At 47.6% G+C, this 25,541-nt stretch overlaps 2 protein-coding genes across 4 annotated transcripts in view; one reads left to right on the top strand and one right to left on the bottom strand.

Annotated features, from left to right (window-relative positions):
• Positions 1-2,415: 2,415 nt before the first annotated feature.
• Positions 2,416-3,247, bottom strand: LOC126581089 (peroxynitrite isomerase THAP4-like). 2 transcript variants are annotated; one of them, XM_050244530.1, is made up of 2 exons: positions 3,124-3,247; positions 2,416-3,035 (listed from the first exon to the last, which is right to left on the bottom strand). In XM_050244530.1, exon 2 carries the CDS (start codon positions 3,033-3,035, stop codon positions 2,544-2,546), a length of 492 nt encoding a protein of 163 aa, XP_050100487.1. In that variant the 5' UTR covers positions 3,124-3,247; the 3' UTR covers positions 2,416-2,543. The 2 variants fall into 2 exon arrangements, with proteins under 2 accessions (XP_050100487.1, XP_050100488.1); XM_050244531.1 differs by having other exon boundaries at positions 3,105-3,182.
• Positions 3,248-3,535: 288 nt separating this feature from the next.
• LOC126581074 (phosphofurin acidic cluster sorting protein 2) overlaps positions 3,536-25,541 on the top strand; it is a 35,673-nt gene continuing 13,667 nt past the window's right edge. For both annotated transcript variants that reach the window (XM_050244505.1, XM_050244504.1), the window contains exon 1: positions 3,536-5,137. In XM_050244505.1, coding sequence (XP_050100462.1) covers positions 5,028-5,137 — 110 coding nt within the window. In that variant the 5' untranslated portion in view covers positions 3,536-5,027. The remainder of the gene's footprint in view (positions 5,138-25,541) is intronic.

Below are 25,541 nucleotides of genomic sequence, written 5' to 3'. Positions count from 1 at the left end.
CGACCAGGAATTGGATGTGAAGGGCGAATTGCAATATTGGAAAAATCTAGATAAAGGTAAAATACGTTTTGAAATAGAAATGCTTGAACTAACTCTTGAAATAAAGCAAAAAAACTACATAACATTATCAGAAAGAACGAATAAGACATTTTTAAATAAATTAAAAAAAACTGTAGAGTTGCTGTTAGAAAGAACACTACTTTTCATTGTTCTAAATATGCCGCGTCCATGATTCTCTTGCTCACGATTAGACCAACACATTTATAGCTGTGTGATGTGGAAGTCCAACTTTATTATGATGGGTGGTTAAAAAAGGAAAGAAAACAACGTTTTCATTACAACAGCTCCAGTTTCACTAGAGAGGATCACATCCGAGGCACTGGACATGAGATAGTTACGCATAAGGCATAAAATAAAAAGGATCCACAAAGGAGTGGTTCTCTTGTAGTATACATCTTGATCCACCACAATTGAGGGTGCATTTAGCTTTGTTGGTAGCGTGCACCATCCTCGACTAGGAGATTGCTGCATCGAATCTCGGGAATGTAACTTTTCCTTATGCTTCGAACATCCGAACATGTAATAATTTGTCTGCGTCTCATATTGCCGTAATCGATTACGACGCAATGCACATTTTAATCGTCTTTTTAATCTAGTTACTAATCTGTAACCGTTTCAATTGTTGTATTATAACATCTCTTGTAATAAAAAGGACAACCTATTTCTACCGAATACCGTCCGCACAACTAAGGTAAAAATAATTTTGATATATTCCACCATCAGAAAAGAAAGCTAGCGCATGCCAGCGTGAGCACTCGAGATTGATGAAAGAAAATGCAAAATATCAAGAGTTGCAGGGTCTTTTAAACTTTAAATCAAAAACGTCGAAAATTAATACAATTGAGTAAGTATAGTCATTCATATAGTCAATTTTTCGAGTGATGTTTGAAAATTGTAAAAATAAACCCTTCTAGGGCGGCCATCACTCATATTAAAATGTTGCAGCATATCAGGGAAATGCAAGAATCTGGTGCTACATTCAATGTGGTGGATGAATTGCGTACCATTCTACCAGAAGAGGACAGACATTTACCGTTGCAGGCTTTGTTTAAAAGGTATCCTTCGTTTGAAAAGACGCTGATGATCATCGAGTTCTGGCCTGAAAGCGTGCATTCACATGAATCACAACCATGCTCAAGCAAAAGTATCAGGTCTAAACAAACAAATGTACAAAAACGATTGAAAAGCAAACTGCAGCAATATGAATCTTCAAGATCTCCTCAAATTGAAACCACAGGTTATACTAGCGCCCAATCTAGTTCAATCAAAGAAGGGAATATGATTCAAGAAGAATCGTCTGGTAATGTGGTCTCAACTTTACCAAAGCAGGACAACGCATCATTTAACAACAAAATCACTACTACTCAAGCTTGCTCCGCCAAAAATAAAAAATCGAATCGCCGAAAATCTTTTAAAAATAAAGATGCTGCAACAACTCAACAGAACAGCGAATCAGTCATTCAAGTACAACAAGATAGCGTATCTTTTGTGCAAAAAGTCGTAAATGAGCCGACAGAAGCGGCTAAGGATCAAACTAGCTCGAACAAAAAGAAAAAGACTAGACGCTCTAAACGACAAAAAGGCTTGATAAATAAAGATATAGCAGCACCTGAACAGAACAACGGATCAAAAATACAAGCACAACAGGATAATGCACCATTTGAGCATAAAGTGGCCAACGAGACAACGGAAGGTGCCGATGATCAACCGTGCTCAGAGCAAAAGAAGAAGAAAAAACGATCGAAACGACCAAAAGGCTTGATAAATAATATGAGTGCACTTGCAATGAACAATGATTTACAAATAAAACTAGAAAAGGACAAGCTATCAATTCATCAAAAGGTGCTCAACAAACCGATGGACTTTTCTATTGAGCAACCTTCATCCAGCTCCAAAATGATATCACAACAATTAAAAATAGAAGCCACGGAACCCTCTGTACCTCAACAAAGCAACACATTACTAGAAAATCAAATAATTAATGACCCAGTCGCTTCAGATCATAGCACTTTGCCACCATTAGCACGTCAGCCAGAAGATAAGAGCAATCAGCAGTTCAGCAATCAGAACTTTACGAAGGACGAATTGGATCAGATCGCATACTTTGACCGACTGCTTTTGGCAAAAGGCATTCGAATATGCGAATCTGCAATTACCGATGAAGACGAGGAAACGTTAGAGCTATTCAACGACTCCATACCATGAGGAAACGATTGCACGAACGACGGATGAAATTATTAAACAGGTAGAAGACAGCGATCGATATTGAACAAAGATTTCGGGAAAAGCTTTAAAACAAAATCTAAACTTTGGTTTCATTACAGCACCTTGCACGGGAAAAAGGAATTATCAGCTAAACGTGAACATAACTTATTTATTTGAGCCAGTCCACAACCATATTACCCAACCAGCACCCTATAATTTACAACCCCAAATACTATATAGGATAGCTCCTTCACTAAGAAAATGTTAACATTCCTGACTTATTCATTTCTTTTATAAACCGCAACGAGATGGTTCGTCAGCGGAGTATTGCTAGTTTCCATATCCGTTTCTATCTGTAGCGTTCCATCCGCATTTAGGCGATATCGTTTCTGGATCATTTTTACGGCCGGATCTTTGGCGAAGGACATACGATCGACCGATTTCGATACGAGCTGCAGCCCTTTCTCATCGCCGGTCCCCTCTTCCAACACCACTAGGCCAAAGTTGTGCGCCACCATGAATGCTATTTCGTTGGTACCCGGCTTTATGCGTAGAAAGCCGCTCTCGAGATGCATCGGGGCGCCAGAAACCGGATGTTTCGAGCGTGATTCGTAGTTCAGAAGCGGTTGGCCAAGCGATTCAAACTTAATTACCTCTTTGTACGTAAAATCCTTGACGATGGAATCGATTAGCGTCCCTTTGGCGCTGATCGATTCCCACGTTCCTATCAGCCACTGGATCGGCTTGAGGGCTTCGTGTATTTTGGCCATCTGAGCGTGGATATTTAGAGACAATTCAGAGAGGGTTTTGAGGGTTCATATGCCGCGGAGATAACTTACTATTACTCAATTCAATTACCTTTTACGAGGATCAGAAACAGCGCGATCAGGAGAACACTTGTTTATGTTTTTTTGTGCTTGCCGGCAATGACAGTGTAGCCAAATTTTAAACAGTTACTCCAATACTTTAAAAATAAAAATTATTCCTTGAGAGCCAATGAATAAACGTTTGTAATGTATTTAATTGCCGTATTTTATAGATGCCGTGCCGTAAAATAATAGATGCCTGAAATAATTAACATCCAGATATTTCTGGTTTTCCAAAGATGCAAGAAAGAAAGCCCATGGGATTCAAATTCAAGTGCGCTCCAGAAGTGGCACGTTTGGATCCCGCTTCAACCCGCAGTACGTCGCTGAATCCGCTGAATAGACGCTGAATTTTCTTTGTGTGCGGTCGGAGTTTACCACCTACCGCTGAATGTTTACCACCTTTCGCCGAAGTTCGGTCACAGTTAACACCTTTTCCCGGATTTGATCACCGAAGCAGCAGCAGGAAGAGCAGAGTGCCGAGGAAGCGGAAACCAAAAATAGAAAACGTAAAATCGTCCCAGGTCAAGGTTTCCGGTTGTGACGCCCGACGCCCGGGTTCTGTGTCCGGTTTTTCCGCTCCTGCCGTCGATCTGCGGCCGTGCGGTCGGCGAAAAGTTTGCGACGAACCAACGCCCGAGTGTGAGTGGAGCACAGAAATCGCCAGCGGATCAACCCGGAGGTGATCCGGCGATGCACCCTCCGAGGAGCTGCGTATTATGAGTGAGAACGGCCGTCGCCTCCATCCATCCTTCGTTGCTACCGTCACGCCCGATGGGAAGCGGGGCAGGGTGTTGGCTGCCCGTCTGCACGGGTTAAATGGCCAGCTGGGTCACGGCGGCCAGGTGTTGAACGACGGAGGGCACTGACCAAAGCCTGTCGCTTCTTCTTCTTCTTCTTCCCGTTTTTCGCCTGTGTGTCCCCGATCCTTGCGTGGGTTGAGCGTGATTGATTTGTGTGTTTTATCGGCGAGTGAAAAGGGCGTGTAACGGGGAAAAGGGGGGTTGGTCACTTCGGGCCGGAGCAAGAGTTGGGCGCCTGGCTGATAAAACGCGTAATCTTGGCAGGAAGAACCGCGATTGGTGCAGGCAAAAGATAAAACCGAAGCGGTGGCACTGGTGGGGATTCCTGTTGCATTGTCCTCGCTTGTGTGTCTCTGGTGTATGTGCGTGTCTGTGTCAACGAGCATCGAGTCCCGATAAGGCGTCCGAAGGATTTATCCGGGAGCACCCGATAAAAGTGTCACGGTTCCCGGGCCGGAATCTAATCAGCGAACCATCCGGTTGATTTGCTGCCACTGTGTCGTCGTCTCCTTCCAGGGGAATTGGTTTGTGTTTCTGGTCTGAAGAGTTAAGCAAGAAATAGAGCAAAAAAGCGCAAAAAATCAAAGGTGGCCCTTGGTGTTCGCGAAAGTGAAAGCAGCACATCCAAGTGATCTAGTTTCCTATTCTCGTTCGTGCAATTCGTGTGGTGTTTGGTGACCCAACAAAACCCAAGAGGGGGATGATTTCTGAAATTCTGAATCCTTCCCCCCAACAAAAAAAGAGCACAAGCTAGCCAGCCCATCCGTGAGAAAGTAGTGCGATAAATAGTGGGACGCGCCGTGGTCGCGAGAGCGTCTCGTGAGCAGCACGAGCACCGTTGCCATAGTTCCCGGTCGTCGGTCGATTGCTCCTGCTGGGCTGTGCCGTATCACCGGCGCAATCAACGGTTCGTCCTCTCCAGTAGTGCGCGGGCTGTAGTTCCTTCGGTCGGTCACCAGATAAGCAGTGCGACTGCAGCAACCCTCTTTGTAGTGCCCATCACGGGATAGAATCCGGGATCCGCCGGGTGTGAAAAGTGGGATTCGTTGTAACACCCCGCCCCTCCCTCCGGACGACACTGAAAAGCGGCAAGATGACGGACAAGGTGACGAAATTCGAACGGATGGGCACGAACAAACCCGTCCCGATGAAGCTGTTCGCCGCCTGGGAAGTGGACCGGACCCCATCGAACTGCATTCCAAGGTATGTCGTCCTCTTCAGGAACCTAGAACAGGTCTGACCGGACCTCCCCCCCGTCCATCACCTACTGCGGAACATGTTCCACATTATTGCCTTGGCACAGTTTCAGCGTTCAGTGTTTACTAGGATTTGCATTCTACTAAGATGCGCGATGAAAATACTTCACCCAAGGAGGCGTTGGGTGGGATTTTCCTCCGGATCCGTTTTTTCATCCTTTTTGCATTTTCAAACACCACTCTCTCTCTCTTTGTCGCGTTCTCTCTTGATTTGCTCATTAAATTTACTGGGACAGGGACTGGGACGATTTGCTGGAGTGGTTGGAGCTGCAATTGTAACAGAAAGTGCAATCTTGTTTGGATGTATGCAATTTTACCTCTCTGCTGCCACTAATGGCGCTTTATGGCGCCGGAAGTTTGCACTCTCTCTCCCGTTGTGTCCTGCGATGCACAAGCTCTCTCTCTCTCTCTCTCTCTCTCTCTCTCTCTCTTTGGAATGCTCGCTCTCTCCCACGGCTCTCCCGTGATTGGGAACGTTACAAAATTGGATCCCGTGCCAAAAGCTGCTGGCCAATCCCGTTTTCTCCCCGGGGGTTACAATTCGCTGTAAATGTATTGCGTTGCACATTTGAGCTGACCTGCTGGTCCACCAAAACCTGGCGATGGCGACCGACCTTACTCATTAGTAAGAGTGCCTTAAGCACATTTGCTGAGAAAGGGTGTCAATGATATGGCAACGGAAGGATTCGCAGGCACCGAACGAGTATGAACGAGTTAGCTGCTTCGCTGATGAGTCACGAGAGGGATGAAGCTTTCTTTTTGTTTTCTGGTAATCTAATGCAGAGTTTATGTAACTGGTTAATGCGTTTGCAAATCTTCGGAGCTTATGACCGGAGGGGCTTCGTGAAAGTAATACTTTTATGGGACTCATTGTTGTTGCAAATTTACCTCCACAGATTCGGATTTGTGTAGATTGTTTGTTTAACTGGGAGTTTCATTAAAAATGTTGATCAGTTTTGTGCAGACCAATCCAGGATCGTCAAAGACGAAGTTACACAATAAAGGGATTAAGGTTGAAAATTGATTAGAATTTTCACCCAAAAAGGCATTTATATCTCGAGTTTCTTGGTTGTAGAACTACTGCTCACAAATAGAAACCGTTAAGGATATGATCTGTACGGATATGGGAAATTTTCCACCAAGTGAAGGGGAAACTATGTCACCTCGAGATGGCAATTGATGCTCGATTGGGGTATGAGATTAGATAAAATACTAACATCTCTTCTCTATTGTACTCGGTATACTTCCTTGAGCTAAGAAAGGCCTTAAAAGCTATAAATTTTGTTTTTAGCAGCATTTACAATCTGCTCAAAAATTGTATATTCTTCAGCAACAGTGTGAGACCATTTACTTGACTTTACCAAACAGATTTTTATTGTTAGAAGAGAAAAAAATATGCTATAAAGATAAAAAAAAACTTATTCCAAAAGTCAGTATTCCTGTCTCGATGGCAATTAATTGAATTCGATTTATGAAAGCTAGTATGAAGGATTTTCAATAGCAAAAAACAAAATTATCCCATTGTTCTGCTGGATCCGTTGGCAATGCTTTCTTGTTGGCGAGGTTTCCACAACGATTTTCCACTCATCAGCTGAATCGGAACGATGATCGAGGGGGGGGGGGGGTGGGGGGACCGGTAATGGATAGAAGAATTGTTGAACCCGCTAAGCATATGTCGTTGACCCAGATAGTCGGGTTTTCACTTTTGATTTTGACCTCCCAATCAGCCCACTCTCCAGAAGCGTGCTCTCTCTCTCTCTCGTCGCGGCACATGGAGCCGAATGGCGTGTCGAAGCCGGGAACCGAGGCCACCCTTTTTGTGTCCAACAAGATCGAGCGTTCAGGTTTTCCTCCGGTCCGTCGTCATTCGTCATTTCCCGGCAATCCGCCAGTTTCGGGGGGAGCCGATGGATCAGAAGGGATCGAAAAGAAAGGGCCGGGAATGGTGAAAAGCGTTATGTATGCGAGTGGCGTTGTCTTTGGCATTTGGACGGTAGGGAAGGTATGTGTGTGAGCCGGGGATAAAGAATGGAGAAAAGTCAGTCAGGTCTAATTCCTGAACGTTTCATCCTTATCCGCCTCCTCGTGCACACCCAACGTTCTAGCCCGTCGGCACCCTGTTCTTATGAACCTTAAATGAAGAAGTGAAATATGTGTTCCCGGAGTCAAAGAGCCGTGAGAAACGCAATGAAGGAATTCGGGAAGAAGGTCCCGAAACTAGAGCTCTCCCTAGACCGACCGACCGACCGTTCTGATGCTCCTGTTTGGTGCTTTTGTTTCTTTTTTTATGTCGTCGTCTTTGCGTCGTTTGGGTCTAGCCTCGGTTCTGTTTTCGGCTCATCGCCACACATTCCAGCTCATCATCTCGAGCGACCGGCGGTAGCCTCCGATGATGACCTCGTGACGGTGGTAGCTGTGTGTGATAATAAATTATAAAGTGTTCTCTATTTATAATACTTTTCTCCGGCGATGAGGATGTGCTACTGCTGCTGCTGCTGCTGCTGCTGCCGCCTTGCCTTGGCCGCGGGTCCTCGTGGCCTTCATAGCGCTCCTCTGCCCTAGCTGCTCGGCCGGTTTATTGCGTTTTTATGGCCGGATTTAGGTTCCGTTGCCTGACTGCGTTCAAAGCAAAACGCGAAAACTGTTGCAAAGATAGCGAGCTAGCGAGCGAATGGTGGGGCTGGTGTTGGTATCACGTCGCGTTTCGCGGGTCTCACGCCACCTACGCGCGCACGCTCGCGAGCCATAAGGTCAGGCGCCGCGATCTTCTGTCGTCCATCGATAGTGGACGCGGCATTTTGCGGTCGAGGGTTTTTATTTTTATTTTTCCAACGCTTCAAAGAGGAGCAACTCCGAGCAAGACGAAATCCTCGCACACGCATCGCACCAGAGATGTACAATCGTGGTGGCGCATGATGGTGATGATGGGGCCACGGAACCACCGAATGCGCGTTCCGGTGTAATTTATTATAATTTTAATTACTCTTTTTTTGGGCCGGTTTGGCCACGCACGCACGCCACTGCAGCAGCCACTGGGGCTAAGCATACTGCGGCTAATAGTGTGTTTATCGTTTTTTTTTTTGTGTTGGTATCTTATGTTTGCTGCGCAACCGTGGCTCACTTCACGAAGCGCGAAGGAGAGAATAGAACGCTCCCGAGAGTGGAGGAGTTTGTTAAGAACAGACAGGCGAACGGAAAGAAATCCAGTTTGTCTTTCTTCTCCCACCTATGGCGAGGGGGTCAACAAACCGTGGGGGCATCGTTGCTACCGGCTTTGACTTCATAGCCACCCGGCCTCACCGAGCTAACCAGCCACCACTCTCACGCAAACCAATTCAACCGAGCCACCGTAGCGCCTTCTTCGGGAGGGGTTAAGGTCGGTGTTCTTACGGGCCAAGATGAAAGAGTTTTCTCCGTTTTTTCCCGTTTTGCCTTCTCGCCGTCAGTTCTCTCTCTCTCTCGGAGGAGCCAAAAATGCTGCCCCGGCGCAACTGGAGAATGAAAGATAAGGGTTTTTAATTAGATTCCATTTCCTCACCCGCTTGGAGGTAGAAAAAGGGGTTGCAACAACGTGTGTACGTCGCCGGATGTCGCTTAATGGAGCTAATTGTTGGCTAATCGACTGGTCCGAGACCGTTTTTTTTTGTTTCGGGAGAGACTTTTCAACGCTACTTTTAGCTTTAAATATTTATAACAAGATTAAGTATCTGCTTAGCGTACGTAGGTCGACACAGGATAATACATCACTCTTCGCCTTACCAAAACTGTCATCGGGTTGTCAATTTGTTTGATGAAGCATCATCCCCCCCCCCCCCCCCCCGTTATTAGCACCAGAACGGAGGTCGATCGATCGGCCGTTCGGGAAGCATCTGTTCGCCTTTTTCCATCATGGTGTGTGCTCGATGTAACCGCTTTGCAGCAGATGAGCACGGAACGGACGAAGGATATTCAAACGGTCTCAGATACGTCGTTGTTGCCGTCGTTTACGTCATCCACCGAGACACGCATACTGGCACACGTTATGGTATGCGAATCGGTATGGAGAAACATTCCACGTAAAGCTATGATCAATATTGGAACATAATTGGATGTCGTTGCGATTGCGACGAGACAACGACGACGATGATGGCGATGACGACGAGGAGACGAAAGGCGACGCATGTGACGTGGTGATATGGGGATGATCCACCACTCTACCCACCCTCCCACCGGTGGCACTCGAGCATTCCGATATTAATATGGAATCCTTTTTTCCCATGGCTCTCCACCCCCTCCTGACTGTGCACAAGGATGTGTGTATTTCGTATTATTGCAAAATTCCTCGTCGTCGGTTTCCAAAGAGAGCTGGTCTGGTGTTCCGATGATGCGCCCCACATTGATGTGACAAATCGGTGGCTCTGCCGGGAAGATGCAGCACAGCAACAAAGAGAGAGAGAGTGTAGTAGAAATGCTTATTTCTATCGTATGCTCGTTCTAGTGAGACATTACGAGAACTCTGTTGATCAAATGTTAGTTCGCGCATCATCAAATATTAACGAATCGGGTTTAGGAAACGGAAACGCAACTTGTGCCATTTTGCCCGATGGCTCACAGCCAAACGAGAATTTGCACAACATTTGCACACCGGCAGAGCGCGCGCTGGGCTTGTTGTCCTGAAACGGGACGGTGCGATTTCATCAGCTCGAAATGAGGCAACGAACACCATCGCGTGACGTTTCTTTTCTGTTCTACATCATTTAATTAGAATGATGATCGGGCGGGGGCCCAATCCATTGGCCAATGTGTGGAGCGCATTTCGGATCCAAGAAAGTGGTTGCCAAGAATTTGGGGACAGAAATTTGCTGTAAACACACGAACACGAACATGCGGACTAGCGAATTTGGCGACGATGCATCAAGGTGACGATTGGAATGACCGTGGGGGTCCTGGGCCATGAGCTTATGAGCCTGTTTCGGCTAAACATTTAAAGGAAGGTAGAATGTTTCGCATTCAAGCATATTTGTCCTCGCACTTTTTGTGCATTTCACCGCTTTTCACAGCTTAGTGTGCCTCAGATCTGATGACAATTTGGTGAAACTAACCATAAAAGGTCAATCAATCTGAAACGCTAATGGTTTGGTATTTTTAGACCCGCTCAGCCCCTTTTGGCACACGTTAATGGCGATGTTGAGAGCGCAGGATCAATGTTTTGTGTCTTCTGTCTTGTGGAGGAAATCCGTTATGTAATCGCTCAATGGGCAAATATCCTTCCAGGCCTACGACGTGACTTGATGTTTGTTAATTTCGTCGCCCTCCAGTCCCAGTCCAACGCGCTCACACAGAGACAGACACCGGTATGCCGGGTAGTTCCTTCGCGAGCCTGGCCCAAAATGCCGAACGCCAATCGAGCGACGTGACAGAATGGGGGTGCGGGTTCGGTTCCTTCCGGAAGGAAGCAAAAACCGGAAAGCGAAGGTTTGCCGTTTTTTTTCGGTTCCTTTTCGCTTCTACCGCACCTTGCGCGCACCCCCATTAGTGCCGCCGTAATCGTCGCTGTCGTTGGCTGTTTCTGTCCCGGTCGTTGGATTTCTGTCACACAACCGTCCTCCGCGTCCTTCTGTTTCCTGGGAGGTCTGGGTACCGTTTTGGGGGGCTAGTGCTGCGTTCTATGTACCAGAATCGGAATGCCGCAAGTTTTGGGCCGCACCCAGAAGAGACTCGAGAGGAGACGTTGGCGCTGCTGGTGTGCCTGGGGGAAGGGTCTTTGCCAGAGCTAAAAAGCAAAGCGAAACTCGCGGTTCCCTTCGTACGGTGCTACCATTTTCGCCGATTTTTAGTGCCGGAAAACAAAAAAAAAGAGGTCCCGAAATCGATTTTGTGTCAAGTTTGGTCACCGGAAAAACCTTCCCTGGGGCGGCGGCGCAGTGCTTTACATTCTTCCAGCTAGCGTCCGCCAGCCAGCCAGCCAGCCAGAGTTCGACTTATGATGCACTCCTCGCTCTAGGTCGAAGAGTCTCTGGAAACGGAACTTTAACGGAGTTGGGGACTGAGCGAGGAATTCCGACCACCAGCAGCACCATTAAAGGAACTCAATTGAAACAACAACGACGGACGGACGGATCCGGATCTGATCAGATCAGAGGTGGAAACTGGAGGCGCCTGAATTGAGCGAGCAGCGAGCTCACCTTGACCATCGGTGTCAATCACTGTGTACCGCGCATCGATCACCACCAAAGGCACCGGGCTAGAGGAGTCACTCTAGCCTCCCCTATGTTCGACCTCCATCTTCGGTATTTCTCTGGGTTTTTTTTTCATCTACAGCGCTCCACCATTCGACGTAGCTTGAGGTGACCTGATGCTGCTGCTGCTGCTGCTGGTGCATAGCGAGCAGGTATCGCGTTGCATGCCATCGAGTGCGCGAATATGGAACAATGCTCTCGTTCAATGCCAACCGGGCCGGGCGAGAGGCCGGTTTGGCATCACTGTCCTTGTCACGTCCGGCCGTATCCAAATTCAGCCGTAACCCGGCCGTCCGGTTTCTCTGCCTCATCTTCTCGTCTCGTGCGGTGAGGTTTCCGGTTTTGGCTTCAAGATCGTATGTCTCAAATGGCACCATAGACCCCGGTGCTTAGCTAAATGACAGATCAATCATTTGTTATCTCGCATTTCTTACTTCCTTATACCTGAGCGGAGCTAATGTGGTTCGTGACTGCACTGCACCCCGTGGTAAAGTTCATGCGTCGTAGTATCGAAAACGCATGCCAAGTCCCTATACGGGTCCCCAGATTAATTAATATTCTTTCTCTCCTCCTCGATAAGCATCCCTCGCGTCGAGGAACAATGTGCGTTGTTTCAATAGCTCCGTCGCTACAACGCAACTGTGGTGACTCCCCATCCTATTTTTTTTTGTTGACCTTGAGAACGTTGAAGTGACCCACCGCCCCATAAACCCCTCGCTATCAACCCTTCTAGCACAAAACAATAATAATAAAGCCGAGACACAAACTGAGCCGTCCACTACAATGGGACACTTGGGTTTCTGGCTGACCGGCTTCCCTTTTGGCTTGGACATCGCCTGGACATGGGGCGATGGGTAATCTTATCGGGAGTGGGAACTCACTGCTCGTAGAAAGCTGAGGGCTGTGGCAGATAATGCCATTTGTTTGCTGGTTGTCGAGTGACAGATAAAAATGGTAATTTGCTCCCTTAACCTAGTTCAGTCGCCACAGTCGCGTGGTGTACTCGGGTACACTTCACTGGTTGAGGGGCATAGCGTACTGGTGGCTGGTGGTCAGTGCCGGACGCATTGATAAGCAGAGGATAATACGAAATCAATTTTGTATCCTCACAGTACAAGAGAATACACGGTGGGATCTTCTGTAAGCTCGGAAGTCTTGACTTCAAAAAATTGAAATACACATAATTCCCTGATGATAATGACTGCGGTTACTGATACTGTGCTGTGAGTCATAAGTCGTCTTTTGTGGTCGACATATTCGTCCAAAAAGCAGCTCCAGAGAGACATGTTGTGGCGGTGATCAGCGTAAACTCAGCGTTCTCGATTACAACAAGGCCCCTTCCTTTACGTTGTCGTCGTCTACGTCGTCGTCGTCGGCTGTGACATTGGCTCGGCATCGATCAGGCTTCCTAGTCGTGTGTTCTTTGTTCTTCGCAGTCATTGCATTGTTTTCGGTTTCCCGGATCGTGTTCGGTTCTAGCGGTTGGCTACGGTTGGATGCATCCTCCATCTCTTCCCCTCCCCCGCCAGCGATGCGAGTGGAGTGGTCGGTCGAACACCCACATATAATACACATCGCACCGCACCGCGCTGCATGCAGGTCGCATACCGGTCTACGGCAGAGACAGAGAGCGGGTTCTAAGTCAGAACCGCAGATGGGGTAAGACGATCCCGCTCAAGGTGATGAATTGTTGTTTGTTTGTCCGATGGCTCCCGGGGCATTGCGCGTCTCGTGGGCCTCGAATTTCATAACAGACGCCCCCTCCCCTGGCTCGATCTTCTTCCTCGTCTTTCCTTCTTCCTTCTGGGATCCGCTTGGCGTTAGTTGTTTTTTTTCTTCGCCAGCGATGGCATTCAGTACCGAAGCCTCGCGCTCACCTTGGACATGAGGAAGGTATGCAGTAGGTGCGGGGCTGCTGCTGCTGCTGCTGCTGCTGCCGCCGGGCGAGTGGCCTTCTTCGTCTCTATCGGCGTCCAATCGAGTTGTTCCGTTTCGTTAAACTCTCAGGAATTGTAACTATGCTACGGCCAGCCCTTACATTTGAATGCCAGCGACGGTCTCGAGCTTCGAGAATGAAGAATGGAATGTCGTGCGCCAGTCGTGTGATGGATGGTCGATTCAAATATCAAACGATCTCAGCGCGAGGAACGTGAAGTCCCGGTCGGGAAACGGGGGCCTGTTTCTGTTTCCTTCCCAGACCCCTCCAAAATAACACTGGTCTCGGTGCAACGGCGGGTGCACAGGGGCGCAATAAAGATACATAAGTTATGTGGTGAGCAGCGTGGAACTGCACCCATATGCCCCCCCGGGGGTTGTGGCGTGTGCGGTAGGTCAATCAATTGGTTCCAGTGCGCGCTATTTCCGGGATTTGTCCGAACCTCGTCCACTGGCCGTCCACTGGCTTTGGAAGTGCGTTAACCGATCGTTGCAAGTAGATGCGCTGCGCTGGACCGACCTCCCAGCTACTGCGTGCCGTGCGGTGCCGAAGAGCTGTCGACAGCTGTTGGCGTGTTCTAATTTTACTTAGAACAGTAATTGGCCGTCTAGCAGCAGTAGCAGTAGCAGCAGCAGCTTTTCTCCACCATTGACTTGCGAGGCACATGAACCACGGTGCCGGCGGGGCCTCGAAGGTTTGCATTATTTACGCTCCGTGGCTTCTCGGCCACTCCATGCGCGTCTTCCTGGCTGTACGGTGTATACGGATACGGACATGTAGCGATCAGAACTCAAAAGACGTTCGCTCGGTTTGGCATTGTGCAGCAGCAGTAGCAGCAGCACGCACATGTTGATGGTGCTCTTGGCGTCTTAGCTACAGGTTTCATTAGCATTTTTCTTCCTCTTGCTCATCCATACGCCATTTTATGGACGTTGGCTGCCAATGGTACTAATGGCTTTTGCCATTTAGAACACGCGTGTGCAAGGTTTCTTCCGATACTTCCGAAATTGTTGCTCAAAGGTTTAGCTGCATCGCTTGTGATGACTTCTTTATATTCTTCTTCCTCTTGCCGGTTTGTCTGGCTTGTTGTGAGCATTGCTTAGTAATCTTTATAGAGAAAGTTATTTCTCCCTTTTGATGCTAGATTTTTATACAATTGTATTAGTTTGAGGTACTTCAGAGAATATCATCGATGACAAAACCCTTCTTGGTTGTTGTCTTCATAAGTAAGTAAGTCCACCTTAAGGGGGGGACTTCGGTATTTTCGGGTCAAAAAAAGGCCCGTTTTTGACGATTTTTGTGACGTAACCATTCAACTTTATTTTTTTCAAGTAAATGGCATATTAATTTACAACTTTTGAAGAGTATTCGGTATTGTTTTGAGCAACATTCATTGAATAATTAATCGGTGGCATCAAATATTCGTAGGCGTGTCGTCGCAAAGATACTTTTTACGGTGCCCATCGTAGCGACATGACGGGTCATCTGAAATATACAAATCGATATTAGAAAGTTAGAAAGATTATAAGTTTATCTTGGTAGTCCCGGAAAGTTTTTGTTGATATTCTAATTTTTCGATTTTTGGCAGATTTTTGAAGTTGAAAAATGGTTGAAAATCTATAACTTTGTCAGTTTTGCTTCGATTGATCCAAAACTTTTACAAAATGTTCTTGAAAGGATCAGCATTCTGGGAAAAATGTTTAAAATATGTGTCGCAAAAAAATTAAATACCGAAGTCCCCCCTTAAGGTATGGAAATTCTTTTCGCAACGCCACCAGCGAAGCACTACAAGTTTATTTTGAAGCGAAGAAATATGAATGGCAAATAGCATGAAATCTCCAATTTCTCTGAGCGGTGGACGGAGGAGAATCAGACAGAAAGGCACAAGGAGAAGTTCCACAGTACGCGGTGAATGGTTCCGGCGGGGGATGGAACTAAATTGTCCAAAACACACATGCAAAACATCTACTCCAGCACGTGAGTCATCATGTCCAGCACACGCTGCCCGCTGATAGAACCATGTCGCGGGCACAAAATTTATCGAATCGAGCATTCAAGATGTTGATGTTTTCCGAGTTCTCGAGTCGCGGAGGGGTTGTGTCGCGTGCGTGGGTCTGTCAACCGCTTCGGTGGTCCTCTCGGTGGTGTGTGTTTTTTGCCACAAAACAACGCTATAAATATGTAGCTTCTCGTGTGGCGCAGTGCAGGGCTACCGTCGTCGTCGTCGTCGTCGTTGTCGTCGACGTTGGTGTGCTCCATTTGTAGTAGCACGTTATTGGTCCTCCTAGAAGTTTTACTGTATGAAGCAGCTCTTCCAGCGCAGGTTCCTACCGAGAAGGTAACGACAGTGGGGGAGTTGAAGAGAAATGCGGAGAGAGTGAAGTGAGTATTTCGAGTGGCATTGGACACTCGGACGGAAACATGGAGCGTGTGTTACATTGGCCCTCACCAGTTTATGGTTACGACGCGGAAGAAAGATGTATTAATATTTCAATTCGTGCCCGGAATGTGGCTTTGTCATTACCGACCGACTCCCGAATGCAGGCCCTCTTCTACCGAGAGTCCATGCCATGCCGGGCCAGGGCACAACAAAAGTGTGCATCGATTTTAGCGTCATGGCGACGTTTTCCCTGCGCGCACGATGGTGATAACCGCACGGGACGACGGGAATTGTGGGAATGTGTCCACCGTACGGGGCCAGCACCAGCAGCACCGCTCCACCAATTTGTTGACTGTCTGTGCGGTGGCTTATTTGTCACATGTGCACACGTCGAGTCCAGCCAGCCAGCGAGACCGCGGCACATGTTTTGGCGAAAAACAACTTTTATATCAAAAACCACACAGACACACCTACCATTCGCTTGCTTGCGATAGGTTCTCCTGGTGCTCCTTTTTTTTGGGGGGTGCGCTTTACACAGCATCTTATTTTGCACGCGACTTCTGCTAGCGGTTGGGGGCTCGTAACGTCGTCCTCAGAGCAATCAGAAGCGTTGGACTGTTATTGGTGTACCAGCTGCTGGCGAGTGCAGTAATGGAAGTGCTGCATCCTATCGGATAGAATTGGATAGAATTTGAAAAACAAAACTTTTATTACAATTGCTTGACAGTAAGTACAGGGTAGCGACTTGGACTAAATGGAATGACAATGTTTTAGTCATCACTTCCATGCTGCGATTACTGAACGGTATTGATTGATGTATTGTCCACTAAGGGTGTTTAGTCGCCAACGTTCAATCATCGCATCGGCCGGCTGACTTTATTTGGTCGTTGAAACTGCATAAGTAATGAGGCAATCGAAGCATTTTATAGTATTTTCAGAACCTCGTATTCACTGAACGAAATTCTACGATTTTACCGACGATAGAGTTGTTTTACAGAGCGAGAGAGAGAGAGAGTGTGAAAGAGTGAAGGGTTCTGGCTTTCAACATGTCCGGTTTGCGATGACAGGTGGCCCCATTTCTAATCTCGATGAAAAGAGAGAGAGAGAGAGAGAAAGAAAGAGGTGGTGAACCCATTGTCATTACCTATCGCTCGTCAGCTTTACGGCACCTACCGGAAGCTTCCGGTCATTTCGCCTTCCACAGCTTCGACATTCCGATCCGATCCGATCCGTCCGAAAGGGGTGTTTATGTATGTACGTTATGCTGTGTACCGTTGCTGGAGAGCCGGTTTTTTTTCGTGTGTTTTTCTTTCTTTTCTATCCCGCGTCCAGCCAGCTGACTTGCCGCCACTTCAGTTTACTTCCTGTTACGTTGTTGCGCATTAATACACCTACTGCTGGGTGCCAGCCAGCCAACCCAGGCCAGGAAGTGAACACTTCTGACGCCTCTCGAGTCTTCGGGAAGGTGTATGTGCTTACCTTTCATCGTAGCCCCTTTCCATGGCACTGTTTTCATGCCTCCAACTTCATTCCAGTTGTTTGCCGTGACCGCACAGATTACTGTAGTTTCCTAACAGTTTACTCTTTCACCTCCCCGGGTGACGCCAGGTTTCGCCCGCGCTACCGGCCTACCACTTGGTTCCCGTGGACTTGGCGAGACGCTTTCGAGTCGCGGTTCATCATTGAAGGACGTGATAAGACGGACAGGCGGGCGAGCGCGCGTAGGTCGATCTCACTGTTTTGCGTCTGATGCAATTCCCGTTGCAGTATCACGTAACTGTTGACCTGGGAGAAGGGAGAGGGGGCAGCCGCGTGCGTGATAGAACGGCCGAACCGTTCTAGGGCCATCCGGTTATCGCCGCGAAGCGTGTTGTGTGTTGATGGTCCACGCTCCCGGTGGTGGCTCATGTGTGCCGTGGCGTTGTAAATCCATGTTAATCGGGATGTAACGCTGTTGAAGCCGCGCTGTGTGTTCGAATGCGCTTTGTAATTATTTATGTAGTGGATTGTAAATTAGAACAGGCAGGGCATCATTTGTTGCTGGGTTTTCACTCAAAACTATGAAATGCGGCCTCTTTTAAGCGTTTGTAGTAAACGTTTCGTGCTCTAAAGCTAATTTATTCGACAACAAAAGTGTGTTTGCCAGCATTAAATTAATACCTAAATCGCAATTAAGCTCTTGCGTCCTTTTCATGCACCGCAGCCAGAAGACTTGAGCAGTAATGTAAATGAAAACTCTTTCAAAATATATTTACTTGCTAGTTAAACATTGAGCTCATTCTATTTTAATCGTGCTTCCAATAGTTTCCTGTATTGCACAGCATAAATTTGTTCTATCGACAAAACCTAGTGAATGCTAGAAGCAAGAAGTAGCAGAATGAAGCAAATCGTTTGAAGTATAGTGAGAGAATTGATAGCTTACATTTGGTCGTTTCAATAGGGATTAACATCCCCTTTCTAAAGAAGGTTAGATGGGTTAAAAGAGGTTCAAAACAGTATTGTTGTCAATAGCTCGTTGATAGTTTTAATCCGTTTCCGCATCTTTTATTTCAAGCATTCTTTCTAGTGTCATCGAATGCAAAACACTCTTTTGTCACTGAAACCAATTTCATATTTTTGCGTGTAATGTACACTCGGGTGTATTTGTAAAATACAGTCAAAAGTAATGTTAAAGGTTTTAAAAAATCATCGAATTCAGCTTTAATTAAACTTTCCCGTAAGTGAAACATGCCATGTTCTTCTCAGCACTTTTTAGCGTGCACCCTTTAGCATTCGCAACACGTAACGAGTGTTTATGCCAAAACCTCTTGTTGGCCGGCACATTCTCACGCGTGATAGCGACCGGGCGCAGCGGGAACCCGTTCGCGTGGCGTAACCTTTTGCATTCACGAATTTGGCCGGAACGATCGGGGATGAGTTTTTGATTTTCACGAAAAATTGGCCACAAAAATAGAACCACAAAATTCGCCGTCATCTATCAGCACCAAGTCGTCCCGGCATCGTCGGTGAAATTCCCCATTAATCGGTAGCAAGCGCGAATGGAATGGGCACGCTCATGTGTGCTTGTTGCTGTGTGTAGGCACCATCCGGCCAACGGTCGAGCGGTTCTGTTGGCGTTTTGCGTTTCGGTCCCCTGATCATCCGCCGGCCTCAGCTGGGAGTCGCACTTACGGCCACTAGCGCCACTGAGCGACGAATCACCTTTGATGGCGTTACGGCGGGTGAGAGAAATAAAAAGATGATACACAGACTGTGTGGTGACTGTGACAAAGACATTGGCGTCTGTCTCATCCGGCGGAACGCTGGTTGGAATTTACGTTTGTGAAAATTAGCGTGTATTTCACGTTAGTCATCAGCACCACCCCGTGTTGTGATCAGAACGGCGGTGTAGGAGTTTGTCGTTTGTCACCGTCGGTCGCGTTCGTTGCACCACGTCACAAAATACACAAGACGACAACCGACCATCATGATGAATCATTCCTTAAACCGAAGCATTAGCAGTAAACAGCGTTCGATAAAATTGTCAATTTTTATCTGGATGATTTTACTTTAAAATTAATCCTCAGTAATCCGGTTAAACGGCGAGAGCTGCAGCTATTCACTTCGATTTCGTTGCAGTGTGTTCCGATGTTCCAAACTCGTCGTGCTCGTAACGACAGTGCAGTGCTAGTACTAGTGAAAGTTTATGATCAGCTGATCAGCACACCAGACCCCGCTAGCGGTGGCGGAACAACTCGTTAACTGAACTGAAGCGTCCCAGCGTTTCAACCTCGAGCTGCCCTGCCCTGGCCTGGCCTGGCCTGGCCGACTGGTGATTTATAACGATTTGCTCTGTTTCTCGTTGCTCGTGCTGGCGATTGGCGAGGCCGGCAACGAACGAATGGGCGGGCGTTGTTGATGGGTTTTGGGTGTTGGGAATCAATCCGTTTTGGGGGCGCAGTAGAAGCAGTGTGTGGTTTGCGTAGGTTGCTGTATGATGGAGCTGCACTTGCGCGGGAGGCACCAGTTGAGCAGTGGGTCGGTCGAGTCGAGAGCAGCTCGTGCTACTACGGGCTGCTTGGGTCAGTGAAACCTGCTGGTTGATTACAATTCATAAATGCAGCGGAAATTTCGCTCCAACCAACCCCCCGCTGATTCCTCCCCTTCCACGGGTAGTAGCCTGTGTTTAACTCCGGATCCTAGTTGCACTGCTTGCTGTACGCCCATGCCAAGTTCCAGGTTAGTTGCAGGTTCCTGGTTCAGGGCCGGTGTTTAAATTCGAGGCATAATGTGGGAGTATTATTCATTCGAGCATACGTTTCTTGTTCTGAGCTAGTAAACTTAAGATGACGAGTAGAATATATTTATTGTCATGCTCGAGAATCCTCCAGTTTTTTTTTATTTGCAACCAGAAACCATTTTGTTAATAATCATATCTGTATTATATTATTTATTCGAACGAACATATCGTGCATTACTCTAAAAGATAGAAAACTATTTTTTCATCATTGTTTGCACACAAATCCTTGGTTGAATCTATCACCTTCACCATTTAACATTCATTGTTCATCAAGCAAAACGAAGATAATACTAATGAAAAAAATTAAATGGAGAAATGGAGTTTTTTTTAACATATATAAGGACGGACAAGAAAAATGGAGTTAACTAGAAAAGTCTCAAGGAATTTTTCTTATTGAAATAACATTGACATCAATTTATCATTTTTCCAAAGCAAATCGAAACATCACTTGGCACAGCAAATTCCAATTTTAAATCTGGATGAGTCTTTGAACGGAAGCTTCTTAATGTGCTTAGTTTTTAACGTGTATAAAACAAACGTCAACAATTAAAAATCAAATAAATAAATAGGCAAGTATCTAACCGAACGTGCACAACAACGCGGTAATTGATGATCAATGCTGGCAAATGATCAACGTCTGACGGGGAATCCTGCAAATCGATAAACTCATCGTCTCTAGTTATGTTGATGATGAATGGGATGGGACACTGCGTCACTTGAAAGTGAAAACCGAGTGAAGTGATGCTTCCGTTCCTTCCTGTCGCGAGGGCAAGGTCGCTACTACTGCGAACGTTGACGGAAACGCCCCATTCTGCGTGCGTGCGTGCGTTCTGCGATCACCGTTACATTACCCCTCCGTCGGATTCCTTGCTGCTGCTGCGACCCTTGGGTTTAGGTTGTCTCCGTATTGGAACCAACAGTTTAGGTTTTTTTTTGCAACATTTCTGGGTGGTTACAGCTAGTGTGACGTTACTCTCAGCACTCCAATGTTGCGTGTATGCGCGCGTGTATAAAGTATGTTTTGATAGGCCTGGCGCAAAAGCGAAGCAGCGTCGCGGTCGTCGTTGGCGGGGTTCGTGTGGTCGAATTCCTAAATCAACAAACAAACCTCACTCTGTCCCTCCCTGCCTTCAGTTCATATCCGCAACTGTCTAACGCACAATTCCCCCCAGCGAAACAGATCTGCGCGCTTCCAACTGCGTCACAAACCATCAAGCACACACAATGGAAGACAGGTTTTTGGACCAACAACCGGGCATGAATGACGACGACGAAGTCGCGTGGTTGAGCGAGCGCGCGCGCCCGCGCGATGTGTGCGAATTGGTTTCACTTAGAGCTAATCGCATGTGACACGAAGCGTCAATGAGTCGTCAAATCACCGATGATTCGATGGTGATGATGATAATGATGTTGATGGGCGATGTGATGATGGTTTTGCGCGATTGATAATCACGTGTGACGAGGGTGCGTTCAAATTGATCATTCTAGGACGCGCGACAGCAAATAATTTGCAACAAAAGTCCCGGAACGCGTTGACAACAGGGATGCACCAATTGAATTGTTGTTTCATTTGCGCCAGGGATCGCTTTCATGGTACCAGGTGTATACATATGAAACCGTCGGTTTCATTCTAAAGCTACATCTACGCCAAATAAAGCTGTAAAGTCAGTCTAAGTGTTTTATTTGCCTCCACCTCAAAAAATCGGCGACCGAATCGCATAATTTTTTTTTTTAAGGTTACGGTGGGCATGCTCTCACTGAAACACAGTGCAAAATCGGTTTAAACAATTTAAAAGTAGTGATATTGATGTGAGTACCAAAAACCAGCGAAATTGTTAGAAGTCATCAAATTGCAGGCGTTATTGGCCAAAACGGTTATTAATGATCAGTAACAATTAATCAATTTCGACCGAGACTTGTGAAAAAAATCAACCAAAATATCAAAAACGACAAAATTGACCTATTTCCACGACCTATCCAAAAATTGCATAAGATATAATTGAAATGTGTAGCAAACGATTGCCACTACTTTGGAGAACAAATGATTATCCGTTTTCCCACAATAAACGTTTTTTTCGAATAAAAACATACACCTGGTATTCTCTGGGCTGACTTGGCCTCCAATAGTGCCGGCATGATGGTGGTGGTTGAAATGCTAAGAATGTGTTGGCTGCTTGGGAACATCATAAGCCTTCTGCTGGCCTAAATTATGCCATGCACACAAGACAGGAGAGAGGACACAGGCGAATAGGATTCACAGCCGAGAATCGATTAATCATGTCGTTGAGTGAGGGGCCAAACGACATTTCTTCCCTCCTTCCAAAACGATCTACGACCTCCAACGACATGGCACGGCACAGAATAGTGCATACAGTCCTGGTCCGTCCTCCTCCAATGCTGGTGCTCGTGTCGACTTCAGAACTGCATCTCAGGCCAAGGAATGCGCGGGGATGCACGATGAATTGATGATCTTTTAGGGTGGTGTGTGGGGTGGCACGTCCGTCCGGGGCACATCCGGCACAACGCCGGCTGCCTTTGCGAACGTGTTGTGGCCCATCTTTGGCTCGGAAGGTGATGGTGGTGCATTCGATTAAGTGTTTCGGGCACCAGCGGGCGCATTCAGAAAATGTGTTGCGATGCTTCCCACACTTTTCGATTACCGCGGGACCCCCATGATTCGAGCGTATTTTCCGTGGCATTTGTCGAACCGAGCCCAGGGAGAGGAGCTCGTGGGAGCGCAACAGCGTTGGTGGAGGGCAGCGTGATAAAACGAGCTTTGGCGGCAAATTTCCAATCGAAAACGACCAATCACACACATACACACGGATACCCTGGTTGGCTGGCACCCCGGAATCTTGGTGCCTCGGTGGCCACCATCCACCCACCATCCAGACGAGACTTTTCACTTTTCTTTTCGTTTCGGTTTTCGTTGCCCTTGCGCCGCCCGCGATTGTGGAGCAGCTTTCATTTTATGCGATGATGCCAGTTGCTGAGCTGAGCTGAGCTGAGCTACAAATCGTTTATGCTGGGCATCTTCCGGTCCGCGAGACCCTACGCTACCTTCCGGTCTACGGCCCCCGTTGGCGCACACACGCGGTGATGCTGTAATCGATTTATTCGCTCGTGAGCAGCAGATCCGAAAAAGGGGGCGGAGAAGGTGGTGGTGGTAGCTAGAGACGCCAGCAGCTCGGTCGGCACTCTGATAGCGCAGGGACCGCGAGCGCGAGCTTCCTTTCGGAGCTTACGTCTTAGCGCCTGCTGCTTATCGACGAAAGCAGTTGCGCATCGCATCGTCGTGAGCTGTTTTTTTTTTGGAGGGGAATGAGTCGGTGGTTGGGATGGATGGGTGAGGGTGAGTATCTCTTTCTTGCTGTCTCTCTTTTTCCCGCGTCATCTCTTGCTCTTCACGGTGGCTTTCACTGGCATCGAACAACAACAGGCAAAGCAAAGAGGTTGCTCGCTACCGGCACACCACCGGGTAGATAATAATACATTAACTCTGTCCGATGCTCGATTGAACTCACTCCCTCTCCTCCCCCCCCTTGGGAGGTGCATAACAACCAACGCACACGCACCCACAAGCTCTTCGAGTGTGTTCGAGTTATGCAACGTGTATTGTTGTTGCTGTTGTTTTTTTTTGTGGAAGCAAAAGCAAGATTTGCTCGCATCATCCATCGTCAAGCATAATGCTCCTCTCCTCGGCGACGACGACGGGCGTGTTACAGTCGGTGAACCATATCCTACCGCACACCCGCAAGACACCGGAGACACGACGCACCGGCGAAGGTCAGGAAGGTGTGGAGAAGCAGCAACGAATGGGAGTCAGCGCCTCATCTCGCGGCTTGCGGTTGTGATTGAGATTGAATGATTAGCTGTGAACGGCTGTGGCTGGCTGTGTGTAATCTATTCTGGCCTAGTTTCTCTCTCGTGCATCACCGGCGGAGCGAGAGGTGAGTCCCTTTCGAGCGCACAATGACCTTCGGTTTTACCCCCAAATCCGTCACTCCCGTGTTGCGGCCGGTTTATGCTTCTCGGGATGGAGGGCACACTCTTTCGACCGATGCCGTGGCCTTCCTAATGCTTCCTTCCAACAACTACGACGACGACGGCGGTACAGTGGAGTGCTCTGCACTCTGAAAGCCGTGAAATAGAATGATGAATGAGCGCATAAACAGTTCCGCCGCGCGAACCGAGCAAAACATCGGCCGAACGCGGATTGTCGGCCAATGGTGCTGGGCCAGCAGCCCCTCCAGGCCGAGCCCAGTCCATCGCAGCTCGGTTGGAATGCTGGATTCTGTGATGTTGTTACGCTCGCCTACGATTTAAGGGCAGATGGATAAATAGAGACGAATGATAAATTGACGAATCTCGCGTCTCGTCGGTGTTGCTCTTTTTGGGTGTGGGGCGAGAATTGGTGGAAATCGGGATCCGGGAGACCAGACTGGCCGGCCAATCAAGCGTGTGTGGTGGTGGTGGTGGTGGTGGTGGTAACCGTCGTGACAGTGACACTCACGTGGTGTACGATGTTACGTTTCATTTTTGGGGCGGGCGCATTAGATGGGAAGACCTTGGAGTGTCCAACAGTAGCGCTCCTTCCCCGGGGGGCTTTGTGGGGCATGATGGACGTCCCACCAAATCGCTTACTCGCCAAGACAAGACCTTGCGCTCTCGAGGGTTTCTTTTCGTAGCAGGAAGTAGTGTTCTCCTCCAACCGAGCGGCGCACTAGTTCATCGCTTCGAGTTGGAGCGCCAGGTGTTTCCGTCGGATAATTTGAATGTCACTCCGCTCCGGATGCGGAAGGTAGAGGACCGGTGGACCGGAGAATAAAGAGTTGCATGAGTTGAGAGACGAACGGGCGAGAGCACAAACGACCGTCCTTCTTCTCATTCTTCCAACTTGCGGAAGGATGAATAAATGATTTTCCACCACCACGGGCGGCGGCGCCTCGTTAGTAGCCGAATCTCTATCGCGGCTCTAGAAGGCGCGCGCTTCTTCTGCTAGGTAGTAAATTTTGCTTCCTTATCTTTGTCATTGTTCTGTTCTGCTGTTGGTGACCGTTGTGCCGTTGCACGGACACACGGTGGCTGCTGTTGGTGCTCTATGCGCAGTGCGCTCTATGCTTATCGAAATTTATGCTTTCCGGACTTTGGTTTCCTCGGAGCAAAAGTTAATTGCAATTAACTATCTAGGGTCTCTTCGGGTGGCGTTTTTGGCATTGGATAAGAGATTATTTGTTCGCAAATTTTCTGGCGCAAAAAGGGAAGCGATGAGTCACCCAAGAAGGAAGGATTGGTGCATTGCATTGCATTCCGCACAATGTAGAAATTGCAGAATGAGTTGAAGTTTCTGGCTTCACGCGTCCAAATTATAATAATTTTTGTTCCAGCGTACCATCATGCTTCGGATAATAAAATCGGAGAGAGCTAGGACTAAAAGAGAGATATCTCTGTTTTCCGAAGAGAAATTTTATCACAAAATATGAACGATCACCCGTGCACAAGAAAAAAAGGGAGAGATTTTGACCAATCATATTTATT

The sequence above is a fragment of the Anopheles aquasalis genome, chromosome 2, assembly GCF_943734665.1.
Source record: "Anopheles aquasalis chromosome 2, idAnoAquaMG_Q_19, whole genome shotgun sequence".
NCBI classification, from domain to species: Eukaryota; Metazoa; Arthropoda; class Insecta; order Diptera; family Culicidae; genus Anopheles; species Anopheles aquasalis.
This window is presented reverse-complemented; position numbering and strand designations above follow the sequence as displayed.